Below are 12,951 nucleotides of genomic sequence, written 5' to 3'. Positions count from 1 at the left end.
GTGCTATTTTGTAATAAAGGTTTTATTCATAAAGCATTGTTATGCTGCATTTTTACTCATAAGTGCTTAACAATGTCAATAATGAAACAAAATGTTATAAAATTAGGTTTAAGCTATTAATTAATTAATAATGTAAAACATGTGTATGGGGAGCCGTTTGGGAGCCGAAAGAGCCGGCTCTCCACAGTAAGAAGAGCCATTAGAGCCGCATCTCGCAAAGGAAAAAAATCCCATCACGATGCTGTAATCCTGTAAATGTCTCCACTGCGGGACTAATGATGGATTATTTTATTTGATCTTCCTGCAGAACTTCAGCCTCCTGATCCTCAATGCTCCTGTGATCAGACAGTTGTGATGATGGGATGTGCAACAATAAAGAGTTACATGAGTCAACAATGCAACATTGTTTCTTAATTTATTTACTTTGATACATTTCAGGAGGCCCCACATACACAGGGCATCAAAAAATTGAGTTGTACTCTTATTGGTCCTCCCCACGGAAATCTTTAGTAAAAGGCGAAAGATTTATACGATCTGAAGAGAACCAAGAGATCTGCTGAACCTCCATGGAGACGTCAGCCCTTTACCGGAGACACGGGCTTCACCACTGGTGTGGTAGGTTGTTTAAATTGTGACGCAAGGCATGATGGGAGTGGAGCAGCTCGTCATCATTTGATTTTCACTTTGAATTCTTTCCATTCGTCATGCACTGGTTTGCTAATCTTCTTCATACTGTTTGTATTAAAACAACCACACAGACACACGACAGATATTTAATGAATCCTCAAAGCTGCAGTGGAAAGACTGACTTCCCAAAGTTTGCAGATTTCCTGCAGAACAACGACTCCCTGTGGTAACAGACCACACTAAACTCTGCACACACCCAACTCAGTACCTAGAAGGTGCTTTATCACTGAGGAAAGCCAAAGAAATAACAGCATTCAAAAGAGAAATGCTTTGTAGGCTTTAAACTACTGCAAACAGAAAATGAAAATGTTAAGATTGAAGATTATTTCTTATCAGATTATAGGGGATACTACTCCTTCCACTCAAACAACATGTGGTCCTCTAGCCTTCACTAAAATAAAGGTTTTTTTATTCCCCTGAAAAACAGCAAAAGTTTGAATTAAAGAGGCTTAAGGTGTCATAAAATAATGATTAACAAAAGGGAGACTTAACACCGTATTCTGTTACCAGTCAGATTGTAGTGGTGGCACTAAAAAGTCAGCAGGTGGTGCCATTTATTAATAACTTTAAGGGAAAATCTACTAATCTAATCTAATTACTCACACTGTTGCTGAGTCCAGAATGCAGCTGATTTAATGACATTTGGTTTCATTTTGGGGGAAAGCGAACGCTCTGGAAAATATAATCAATAATCAACTTAATGATGAATATGTTAGCTTTAGAAATTCAAATGTTTTTTATCGTTAAAAAACATTTGAATTTACTATATCCTCTTCAGATATCAACGTCTCATTTATTTAGGTTTGTATTAAAGAAGGTCTGACTCCCAAAACCATAAGATAGACGCCATCACAATTTAGAACTTATCTCACTTTTGAATTTAAAATTTCAATTTTACTTCACAAACAACAAATAATAATAATAATAATAATAATATTATTATCATTATTATTATTATTATTATTATTATTGTTATTATTATTATTATTATTATTATTATTATTTATTTTTTTTTTTTCATCCAGACCACATAAGACCATGTCTAGTTTTAAAAAACTCTACGCCCAAACTTGTAGGACCCAGAGACCTTTATTCTATTCAGGAAAACAGAAAACGGGCGATTTGAGTGAATAATAATAATAATAATAATAATAACAACACATTTTATTTGTATATTGCTTTAAAAGGTACTCAAAGGCACTTCACATGGTAAAGGCAAGCAATAAAAGAAATAACAATGTAAACTAGCATTCATCAAGGAATAAAATCTGTCAAATCTGTTTGTGGAGTTTTACACACTTATTTAATAAAAAATCTCCTCTGGCACATTACTATGCCAACACAGAATTCACAGCTAAACTTGCCTACTACCTCTGTGACATGTTTTCACTGCTGAACCGGCTGAACATCTCACTGCAAGGAAGAAACAGCAACATATTTGTTGTTGCAGACAAAGTTCAAGCTTTCAGGAGGAAACTTGCTTTGTGGACTAAGAGGGCCCAGGAAAAGAGGATGGACATGTTTCCACTTTTGTCTGACATTTTGGAAAACTCTCCTCAGGTGAAGACCAGGGCCTCAGTCTCTCAGCACCTCTCACAACTGGCAGAGACATTTGATGAATACTTTCCTGAGGATCCCAGAAACGGACACATGTGGATTTTGGACCCATTTTCTGTGGATCCCACTGACAATGATGTTGCTTTGCCCTCACATCTGGAATCCCAGCTTCTGGAAGTTTCCACCGACAGCACTTTAAAGTTGCAGTGGGGCGAACTGGAACTGGGCTCCTTCTGGATTGCTGTCTCAAAGGAGTACCCATGTCTAGCACTGAGGGCTGTGAAACTCCTTCTCCCATTCACAACTACACACCTGTGTGAATCAGGGTTCTCCACTGTGGCCACAACTAAGACCAAAGCCCGAAACAGACTCAGAGCAACACTGGAGGCGACTCTGAGAGTGAGCCTTTCCCCCGTTCCACCCAGACTGGATCTGATCGTGTCACTCCCCTCCAGCTCTCGGACCACTACTTCATGTCCTACTCCCTCTCCCTCTCCTCTCCCCCCTTACTTCCTCCACCTACCCACATGGTTTCTACCCGTAGTCACCTCCGCTCCCTCTCCCCCGCTGATCTTTCCTCTTCCGTTACCTCTGCCCTCCCTGACCCTGAATCCTTCTCTCTCCTATCCCCCGATACTGCTACTGATCTTCTCCTCTCCACCCTTTCCTCCTCTTTGGACAACCTCTGTCCCTTCACCTCCAGGCCTGCACGGCCAACTCCTCCTGCCCCATGGCTGTGGGACTCAGTGCGTACTGATAGACGGAGCCTAAGAGCGGCTGAGCGTAAATGGAGAAAAGGCAAACTCCCGGAGGACCTTCTTAACTTCCAATCTCTCCTTTCCACTTTTTCCTCCTCTCTAGCTACTGCTAAAGCGGCTTTATTCCGCTCTAAAATCCTAACCTCTGCTTCCAATCCTAAAAACTCTTTGAAACTTTCTCTTCACTCCTCCAACCCCCACCCCTCCTCCTACTTCCTCCCTTCTCCCCGATGATTTCAACAACTTCTTTGACAAGAAGGTAAACGATATCAGATCCTCCTTCTCTCAGCCCCCCTCTCCCTGTCCACCCTCTCCCTCTCTACCCTCTCCAGCTCTCCCCCTCAGCTCCCCCTTCCCTCTCCACACCCCATCTTACCCTATTTTGCTCCCCTCTCCCCTAACGAGGTCCTCGACCTTGTTACATCTAACCGCCCCACCACGTGCTCCCTTGACCCGATCCCCTCCCCTCTTCTTCAGTCTATTGCCACTGAACTCCTTCCTTTCCTCACCCACCTCATCAACACATCTCTCGTCTCGGATGCTTTCCCTCGGCTTTCAAGACTGCCAGAGTCACCCCACTTCTGAAAAAACCATCACTTGACCCCTCTGATGTCAAGAACTTCAGACCGGTTTCTCTTCTACCCTTTCTATCCAAAACACTTGAACGCGCTGTCTCTAAACAACTGTCTTCCTACCTCCACCAGAACAACCTCTTGGACCCCCACCAGTCCGGGTTCAAGGTGGGTCACTCGTCAGAGACGGCCCTCCTTGCGGTGACAGAGTCGCTTCACGCTGCAAGAGCGAACTCTCTCTCCTCTGTCCTGATCCTCCTGGACCTGTCAGCGGCGTTTGACACGGTGAACCACCAGATCCTCCTCTCCACCCTCGAGGGGATGGGCGTCTCAGGCTCTGCACTCTCCCTGCTTTCATCCTACCTGACAGGCCGATCCTACCAGGTGACATGGAGGGGGGCCGTGTCGGAACCACGCATGCTGACTACGGGGGTTCCACAAGGCTCAGTTCTGGGCCCCCTTCTCTTCTCGCTCTACACAACATCTCTGGGTTCTGTTATTCGCTCGCATGACTTCTCTTACCATTGTTATGCCGATGACACCCAGTCTTGTCATTTCCTCCCGGTGACACCCAAGTGGAGGCACGCATTGCTGCGTGCTTGGCTGACATCTCGAAGTGGATGGCGACACACCACCTGAAGCTCAACCTGGACAAAACCGAGCTACTGTTCCTCCCGGGGAAGAGTTGCCCGCACCGAGACCTGTCCATCACCATTGATGATGCCGTGGTGATGCCAACTCGGACGGTGAGGAATCTGGGTGTGACCCTGGACGACCAACTGTCGCTCTCAGCAAACATTGCATCGGTCACACGCTCCTGCAGATTCCTCCTCTACAACATCAGGAGGATTCTCCCCTTCCTCACTGAGGAGACGGTGCAGGTGCTCTACAGGCTCTGGTCATCTCCCGCCTGGACTACTGCAACTCACTACTTGCCGGAGCCCCGGCGTCGGCCATCAGACCTCTGGAGCTTGTCCAGAAAGCTGCAGCACGTCTGGTGTTCAATCGCCCCAAATTCTCCCACACAACTTCCCTTCTCCGTTCTCTACACTGGCTCCCTGTAAGAGCTCGCATCCAGTTTAAGACTCTGGTGCCTACAGGGCAGTGAAAGGAACAGCTCCTTCCTATCTCCAGGCCTTGGTCAAGCCCTACACCCCCGCCCGACCACTTCGCTCTGCTGCCTCGGGGCGATTGGTTGCCCCGTTGCTCAGAGGTCCCTGCGGCCGATCCACCCGGTCACAGCTTCTTTCTGTCCTGACCCCACAGTGGAGGAATGAACTCCCCACTGACCTCAGGACAGCAGAGTCACTGCCCATCTTTAACCTCACCTCTTCAAGAAGTACTACCCTGAGCCTTCCTCGTAGCACTTATTGCATTCGTATTAGTTTACTGCACTTATCCTATTCGTAGTAGTTTGTAGCACTTATTATATTCGTATTAGTCTGTTGCAATTATTGTTTTCGTAGTAATTTGCCTCTGCACTATACTTTTGCTCTGGTTTATGCTTTAAGATGCTTGTTTAAGAAAGGAGATGCACTGATGACTTCTGGTGACTAGTAGTTCTCTTGAATACCTATGTTGAATACACTTCCTGTAAGTCGCTTTGGATAAAAGCATCTGCTAAATGACTGTAATGTAATGTAATGTAATGTAATGAGAGGCAGGCCCAAGTGTCTCATTAAGAGGTGAACATAAAGAGGTAGTTGTGACTGTTGTTATTGTTCATTATATCTAAATAAATGTCTTTGTAATGATCACATTGCATCATGTCATTTATTTGACAGGGTTTTTGCTTGTTAAACTGTAAATGAATTTGATTTAGTTATTGAATACAAATCAAACCAAGAGTGAGATCAATTAGTTAAACCAATACAGTGTTAATATTTGAATGGGCCCCGGGCCACTTTGTACTTGAAAAGTTGGGCCCCGGGGTCAAAAAGGTTAAGAACTCCTGATCCAGACAGTTGTGATGATGGGATGTGCAATAATAAAGAGTTACATGAGTCACAACAACAATGCAACATTGTTTCTTACAAGTTTATATATTCAATATTTTTAGTTATTGTGGATTTTATTTTAATTTGTTTTTACTTATTTAATATTCTTTTATTGCTTATTTATAATACAGTTTTTATAATATAATTCTCTTTGCACTATCTCTATGCTGCTGTAATCCTGTAAATGTCTCCACTGTGGGACTAATGATTGATTATTTTATTTGATCTTCCTGCAGAACTGCAGCCTCCTGATCCACAATGCTCCTGATCCAGACAGTTGTGATGATGGGATGTGCAACAATAAAGAGTTACATGAGTCACAACAACAAAGCAACATTGTTTCTTAATTCATTTACTTTTGTAAATTCGATTTTAGCAAATGGCTGCAATGAAACAAAGAGTGAAGAATTTAAAGGGGTCTGAATACTTTCCGTACCCACTGTATCTTTATTTATTACATAGCTTTTTTAAATGCTATTCAATGTTATCAATTAAACTGTAACAGGTACAAATCCTGTAAATACACACCCTTGCGGTACCGCCCCTTTACTGTGTAATAAACCATACAAACGGGATGCTGTTCGTTTCCCGTCATGATTCATTCTTTTTGCATATCATCTAACTGTGCTGTAGCCCTGCCCAACTGCCACCTGTCTACAAATATCAGTAGAGAACACAAACACTTGTCAATATTTTATCAAACATTATAAGCTCCAGCTCTCAATCTCAGGGAATGGCAATCCAAACCTCCAGGTTGTTTCTTTTTCTGCTTGTGGTCTCAGTTTGCATTGACCTTTGTCTTCTTACATGGGAACATTTATCAATAAACGGGTAAGTTTTGTTTAGAACGACTTAAGGGGAATCTCTTATCTGTTTTCTGGTTAAGTACTTAACTTGTTATCAAAGAAATGTGTATCAGCACATTTTCCACGTAGAGTACTCTTGCTGATACTTGTCAAACCTGTCAAATTTCCACATCAGATGGAGTACTTTCTATGGAAAAAACAGACAAGCAGATGAGGAAATAGTTGAGTTGGTGGATGTAAAAGGAAACTGGACTACACCCCCCATTGGGTTCACACTTACCACAAAAAGATCTAGTTCCACAATAACAAACCCAGGGACAAAGCAAAAAAAAGATCAAACCAGAGGCTCTACACTTGGCGCTGTGGCGGAGACTCCCATGCCTGTCCTCTCCAGAAAATCCTTCAAGAAGCTTCCTGAGTGGGATTTTGAGGATATTTATAACCAGGATGCTCCACCCAGGCAGACAGTAAGCATGCTAAGACAAGAAAGGACAGAATCACAATAAATGTATTAACTTTGCAGGTAGTGAGGTAATCTGCGCAGCTATGTGTTCAGTTGTGTGCATTTGGTGTGAGCTGCATGGATTTTCTGTTTGCTTCTCCTTTAAAGTTTTGCTGCAATTCATTCAATTTCATTTTTAAATGTGTTGGATTTGTTTGGCTTTTTTCCTGCTGTTTCCTCTATAACAGCTGTAAGGGGGCTTCATTAAATCAATGGTTTTAGCCACATTGATTTTTTATTTTTATAATTTACAATTTTGTCCTACATTCTCAGACATGTGCCAAGTCTCTGCGAAACTCTCAGGATGAAAGCTTCAAGAAGGCTTTCCTCCCCAACATACGTTTGTTCATGCACAAAATCAACATGAGCGAGTGGAACCGGCTTTCACATTTTAACAATCCTTTCGGTTTTATGGAGTTCAACCATGATGGTACGTGTTTTAGATATGTGCTATGAGATGGGTGTGTCTAAATTAAAAATGTCATCGCCTCACCTCAACAGACTCGAGTGAGTCGAGTGTACTTATGTACTTTAGTTCAGTATCACTATTTCATGTTTTCCCGACAACATAACATTTCGTAGGACAATATTGACAATGTTAACTTTGCAGATTAAAGTCTGCACACTCACTCAGGCACAGATGACAAAGAGTTCCCTCTGCATAACGAGTACTTTAAATGTTGATATTTCAAAGGTGCAATGTGTAGGATTTGGAGGCTTTTAATGGTGAGGTTGCAGACTGCAGCCAACTGGAAATTCTCCCATTTGCCAAGGCGATGAAAACACAACAATTCTCATTTTCCAGTAAAACTAAGGAAAACATACTTGTTAATATTCTATTCCATTTCTGCGAATGGATCCCCTTAAATGCTACACAAGGTTCATTAGAGAACATTTTTCTCTTTTTCTCTTACTTACTCATGAGAATATAATTAAATGTTCTGACAGCAAATGATTGAATGTTTAAAGCTGAATAAATAAATATTTTTTGTCCGCTTACAAAACATTTGGCATTATCCCCTTCATAAACTAAACATGTTTTTGCTGATTAACACATCCACACACAGCAATAATATCATTCATTTGGAGTGAAGAGATGTTCACTCCCCTTTAAACTCAGTTTTGGTTTTTGTTTTCAGAGTTTTTTCTTTGGAAACAGCTGAAACAGCTTTTTTTTTTGTTATTTTTGCAGAGGTGATGGCTGGAGCGAAGTTGATCCCCAAGCCAAATGAGCCACTACTCCTTCCAAAGCCAGGCAGTGACCGGTGTATGAGCTGTGCTGTGGTGGGCATGGGAGGAATCCTCAATGGCTCTAAAATGGGGAAAGAAATTGATGCTCACGATTATGTTTTTCGGTAAGAAAGAAACCCATTGATTTGGTTTGTTGGGCCCGTATTGTAATTATGTTTTAAATCAATCTGACAGGTTATGCATGATGGTCATAAAACACCGTGATATTAGGAGCGGTTATGATTCTCTATAATTACCAGGTCAATATTTACTGGGCAGGAATCTCATAAGGATATGCTTTGTGTACACATGTAATCTAAACATGTTCTCCCTTCTGTACATACAACCTCTCAACAGTGTGTTAAAGTGCTATTGTTCTTGAAAATATTTCTGAATTAGGATATTTTACTTTTATTTTACCGCTTGTTTTGGGCAGTTGCTGCCAGTCATTAGAATTAGACTTACTTATTTTTTACAGCGGAGTCTACTTGTTTATCTAGACTGGGTCTTACAAATCTGAAACTGTTTTGAAAATGTCCTGGCTATTTGAAGACATTGCTTTACAAGTTCAGCTTTTTTAACCTGGCAGAAGACATTGCTTTCGCAAGCTTTAACTAATAATCATACATATAACAAATCAACACGCCATCAATGCAACCAGTCTGCAACTGTCATTTTGCAATCGGAACTGCAGCTTGATGACCTCACCAACTCAGTTCTTCGGTCCTGTTACTCCGGTTATCTTCAGTCATGCAAGTTAATCCTAGATTAACTCCTAAATTTGTTTTACCCTGTTAACCTTTTTAACATTTTCTAATAAAATCAATCTATCACACTTGCACAACTTATTTATACTTATAACAAATCAACACGCCATCTATGCAACCAGGACTTCTTGTCTAGCAGATAGTAAAGTACAGTCTGTTCACACCTCAGATGTCTCAAAATGTCACTTTTGTTTTGTTTAAATACGACTTACATTTATTTGCCGTGACCACACTGTTGTTTGTGCATCTACAGCATTGAATTAAAGTTCAACCTAACTGACAGCACTGACAACCACAGTAATGTTTGATCACTCAATAAACTTGATTCATTTCTGAGCTAAAGAAAATTCATTTTTGTGTCTCTGCGGCAGGATGAACGGTGCAATCACCAAAGGTTTTGAGGAGGACGTAGGAAACAGGACCTCGGTGTACGTTCACACCGCCCACTCTATCACTGCGTCTCAGTATCTACTACGGAAGTACGAATACAAATCCATCCCTGATGATGAGGTACTCAAACTCGAATGAAACATGTGATATTTTATTGCTTTATATCCGCACACTAATCTGTCATCCTCGTCCATTTTGGCAGGGTATAAAGTACGTAATGATTCCTGAGGGGATGAGGGACTTCAATTGGATGGAGGGTCTTTTCAAAAACCAAAGGGTCACTGCTGGGCAATATAAAAACAAGAGGTGAATATCAACTCTTTTGATTGTAGTAGTCGAGGACAAGCCGAGACTTCTCTTTGTGGTTTCTGCTCCACCCTCTGACAGCGCTACACATTATTCCACCAGCAGCACTTTGATCTTGCTCATATTTAGCTTTGGGGTTATGTTGTTGCAATCTGTGCAAAGCTCCCCATCAGTCCTCCTTCTTGTTGTCTATGTCGATGCATCCGACAATGGAGGAGACATTACATTACATTACATTACAGTCATTTAGCAGACGCAGAGACATCTTTGGACATCTGTATGGGACAGGAACAAAGGTTGGACACTGCCCGGCCCTATTGCCAGGTCCTCATGCTCATGGAAACAGTCTAATATCTGATTTATTTTTCATATAATTTCCCTAAACAAATACTACATTAGTGGAGGAAAGCAAGCAGGCACCATGTAGTACATTTTCTTGAGCTTACATGTTATGAGTTATAGAGGGGTGTTGTGGTGTATAATTTAAGGAAATTTAGACATTGACGATTTAAAAAAAAGCTGTAATACATTGCATATCTAAGTTTGCATTTAAAGGATGAATCTAAAAACCTTATACATGTGAAAGTAAATAATCCTTTATTTTGTGTTTAGCTCTTGACCCTGTATTTCAACCCTGCAGGCCGTGGACATACTATGCCGAACAGTACAATGAGACCCGCTTCTATGTTCTGCACCAGGATTTCCTCAGATACGTTCGAAACAGGTCACCCTCCTCTCAAAATCCTACCCAAACTTTTTACATTCTATGTTTTGTTATAGCAATTACAATACCTATTTTAATTGCATAGCCGAGATGCAGCCCAAAGTGCTTCTCAAAAATAGGATTAAAGGCAAGTAGGAAATTAAATCAAACAATAACAATAAGTGAAAGGTTTGCTAACATGACACTTTTAATGGTCTATTTAGAAGCTGTGGTTTGTCTTGCTTTTAAATATATGTTTATTTTTAACACTGTTCATTGTCCACAGGTTTTTAAAGTCTCCTCACCTGAATGATCCACACTGGGCGATAGTCAGACCAACCAATGGGGCATTCACTCTCTTCCTGGCTCTGCACACCTGTGACACTGTAAGTTAATATTATTTAAACTTGTCCACATGTCGACCATACTGTAGGTATCCACACCTCTATAAACATGAAGGCTGCCTATAAGCATTTCTAAAGCTCACAAATTAACATGTTATAGATTTAATTTGAAGTGTATTATTCATTCATTAATGAAAAACCCTTTTCAACTCCTCCTGTTGTCCTTGTCGACCATACTGTAGGTATCCACACCTCTATAAACATGAAGTATGCTTACAAAAATGTACAGACATTAACTCTAAATATGTACAGTTTATCAATTCTTCAAAGAATAGTTTGACATTCAGAGAAATGTGTTACGACGAGACTGGTGGACCCGAATGCAGCACAGAGAGACGGGGAGGCAGAGAGTAGGGGTAAGGGGTTTATTGTTTTTAGCTGGGCATGCGTTGCAGGAAGGACGAGGGGATCAGGTGGGGCGAAGCCAGGGAGCCAGGACAGGAGCTGGAGACGAACAGGGAACAGGGCTGGAGACAAAGGCAGGTTCAGGCAGGGGGAAGCTGAGGGAACAGGAGAACAGGAATTAAGAATCAGGGTAACCGATTATATACTAAATAGACTGGTGAGTATCAGCGACACTAACTGGTTAACAGAGTTTACGATCTGGCGGTGTGGAGGAGTCCGGACCGGGCTTTTAAGAGCAGGCTGATTGAGGACAGCTGGTGGTCTGGCTCCTGTACACCTGTCTCCACTCCTGTAATCAAACGAACACTGACACACACAGGGAAAGGGGGAGTGGCTGCAGGCTAAGCAGAGGTAGAGGCCATGACAGTACCTCCCCCTCTACGGGCGCCACCTGGCGCACCTCTGGGGCACCCTGGATGCTCCCGGCGGAAATCCCGGATGAGCGATGGATCCAGGATCTGGCTGCGTGGAACCCAGCAGCGCTCCTCAGGTCCGTAACCCTCCCAATTGACAAGGTATTGCAGACCCTGGCCTCGGCGGCGCACGTCCAGTAGCCGTCGAACGGTGAAGGCAGGGTGATTATCAATAATCCTGGGAGGGGGGGGGCAGGTGCAGGGGGGGACAGAGGACTAGTGGAGACGGGCTTGATCTGAGACACATGGAAGGTGGGATGAACACGGAGGGAAGCTGGAAGTTTAAGGCGGACTGCACAGGGATTGATGATGCGTTCAATAGTGAAGGGACCGATATAGCGAGGGGACAGTTTCTTGGACTCCACCTTGAGTGGGAGATCCCTTGATAAGAGCCATACCTTCTGGCCCGGTGTGTACTTGGGAGCTGGGGAGCGGCGGCGGTCAGCCTGCCTTTGGGCTCTAGTGGAGGCTTGAAGAAGGGCAGTGCGGGCTCGCTTCCAGACCCTGCGGCAGCGGCGCATGTGGGCATGGACAGATGGAACTGCAATCTCCTCTTCCTGAGCTGGAAACAGGGGGGGCTCATACCCGAGAGAACAGAGGAAAGGGGACATGCCTGACGAGGCGTTGGGCAAGGAGTTGTGAGCATACTCCACCCAGGGCAGTTGAGAGCTCCAGGTGGAGGGGCTGGAGGACGACAGACAGCGGAGTGCAGCCTCCATCTCCTGATTGGCCCGCTCCGTTTGGCCATTGGTCTGGGGATGGTATCCAGATGAGAGGCTGGTGGTGGCTCCTAAGGCAGTGCAGAAAGCCTTCCAGACTTGGGAGGTGAATTGAGGGCCTCTGTCTGACACAATATCTGTAGGGAGACCATGTAAACGGAAAACATTCTCCACCAGGAGATCAGCAGTCTCCCTAGCTGAGGGGAGTTTTGGCAGGGCAATAAAATGAGCAGCTTTGGAAAAACGATCAATGATGGACAGAATGACTGTTTTACCTGCAGACAGGGGGAGACCGGTTACAAAGTCCACGGCAATATGGGACCAAGGGCGGCTGGGGATTGGCAGAGGTCGAAGGAATCCAGACGGGGGTCGTGAGGAAGACTTGTTTTGGGCACATATAGGACAGGCAGAAACAAATGACCGTGTGTCGGAATTCATAGTGGACCACCAGAACTGTTGGCGGAGGAAGGCGAGTGTCCGGTGGATACCAGGATGACAGGTAAGGTTTGAAGAGTGGGCCCACTGGAGGACCTGGGAACGAACGGAGTCGGGGACAAACAGGCGGTTGAGAGGTCCGTTACCTGGGTCTGGTTGTTGTTCCTGAGCCTGTCTGACCAGCGACTCAATCTCCCAGGTGACAGCAGCAATAATGCGGGTGGGCGACAGGATGGGATCAGGATCGGAGCTGGTCTCCTCTGCAGTGAACTGGCGAGACAGGGCGTCGGCCTTGATGTT

At 43.6% G+C, this 12,951-nt stretch overlaps 1 protein-coding gene and 1 non-coding gene across 2 annotated transcripts; one reads left to right on the top strand and one right to left on the bottom strand.

Annotated features, from left to right (window-relative positions):
• Window positions 1-440: 440 nt before the first annotated feature.
• On the bottom strand, window positions 441-553 carry LOC129116812 (U5 spliceosomal RNA). The gene has a single exon (XR_008533690.1). It is a non-coding gene; the product is annotated as a U5 spliceosomal RNA (small nuclear RNA).
• A 1,646-nt stretch (window positions 554-2,199) lies between these two features.
• LOC129116811 (alpha-N-acetylgalactosaminide alpha-2,6-sialyltransferase 1-like) lies at window positions 2,200-10,670 on the top strand. Its single transcript, XM_054627515.1, has 8 exons — window positions 2,200-2,643; window positions 6,749-6,844; window positions 7,153-7,309; window positions 8,072-8,234; window positions 9,248-9,386; window positions 9,469-9,572; window positions 10,213-10,296; window positions 10,562-10,670. Exons 1-8 carry the CDS (start codon window positions 2,200-2,202, stop codon window positions 10,668-10,670), a joined length of 1,296 nt encoding a protein of 431 aa, XP_054483490.1.
• The last annotated feature ends 2,281 nt before the right edge of the window (window positions 10,671-12,951 follow it).

This window comes from Anoplopoma fimbria, unplaced genomic scaffold, assembly GCF_027596085.1.
Source record: "Anoplopoma fimbria isolate UVic2021 breed Golden Eagle Sablefish unplaced genomic scaffold, Afim_UVic_2022 Un_contig_9105_pilon_pilon, whole genome shotgun sequence".
NCBI classification, from domain to species: domain Eukaryota; kingdom Metazoa; phylum Chordata; class Actinopteri; order Perciformes; family Anoplopomatidae; genus Anoplopoma; species Anoplopoma fimbria.
The sequence above is the reverse complement of the archived record's forward strand: the minus strand, read 5'-3'. Positions and strand labels throughout refer to the sequence as shown.

Bases quoted from the DNA above. Each gene is read 5' to 3' on its own strand.
- LOC129116811 (XM_054627515.1), top strand. From the start codon at position 2,200: ATGGACATGTTTCCACTTTTGTCTGACATTTTGGAAAACTCTCCTCAG. The intron at 6,845-7,152 runs GTAAGCATGCTA...CTACATTCTCAG, and splicing joins ATGCTCCACCCAGGCAGACA to ACATGTGCCAAGTCTCTGCG. The intron at 7,310-8,071 runs GTACGTGTTTTA...TTATTTTTGCAG, and splicing joins TATGGAGTTCAACCATGATG to AGGTGATGGCTGGAGCGAAG.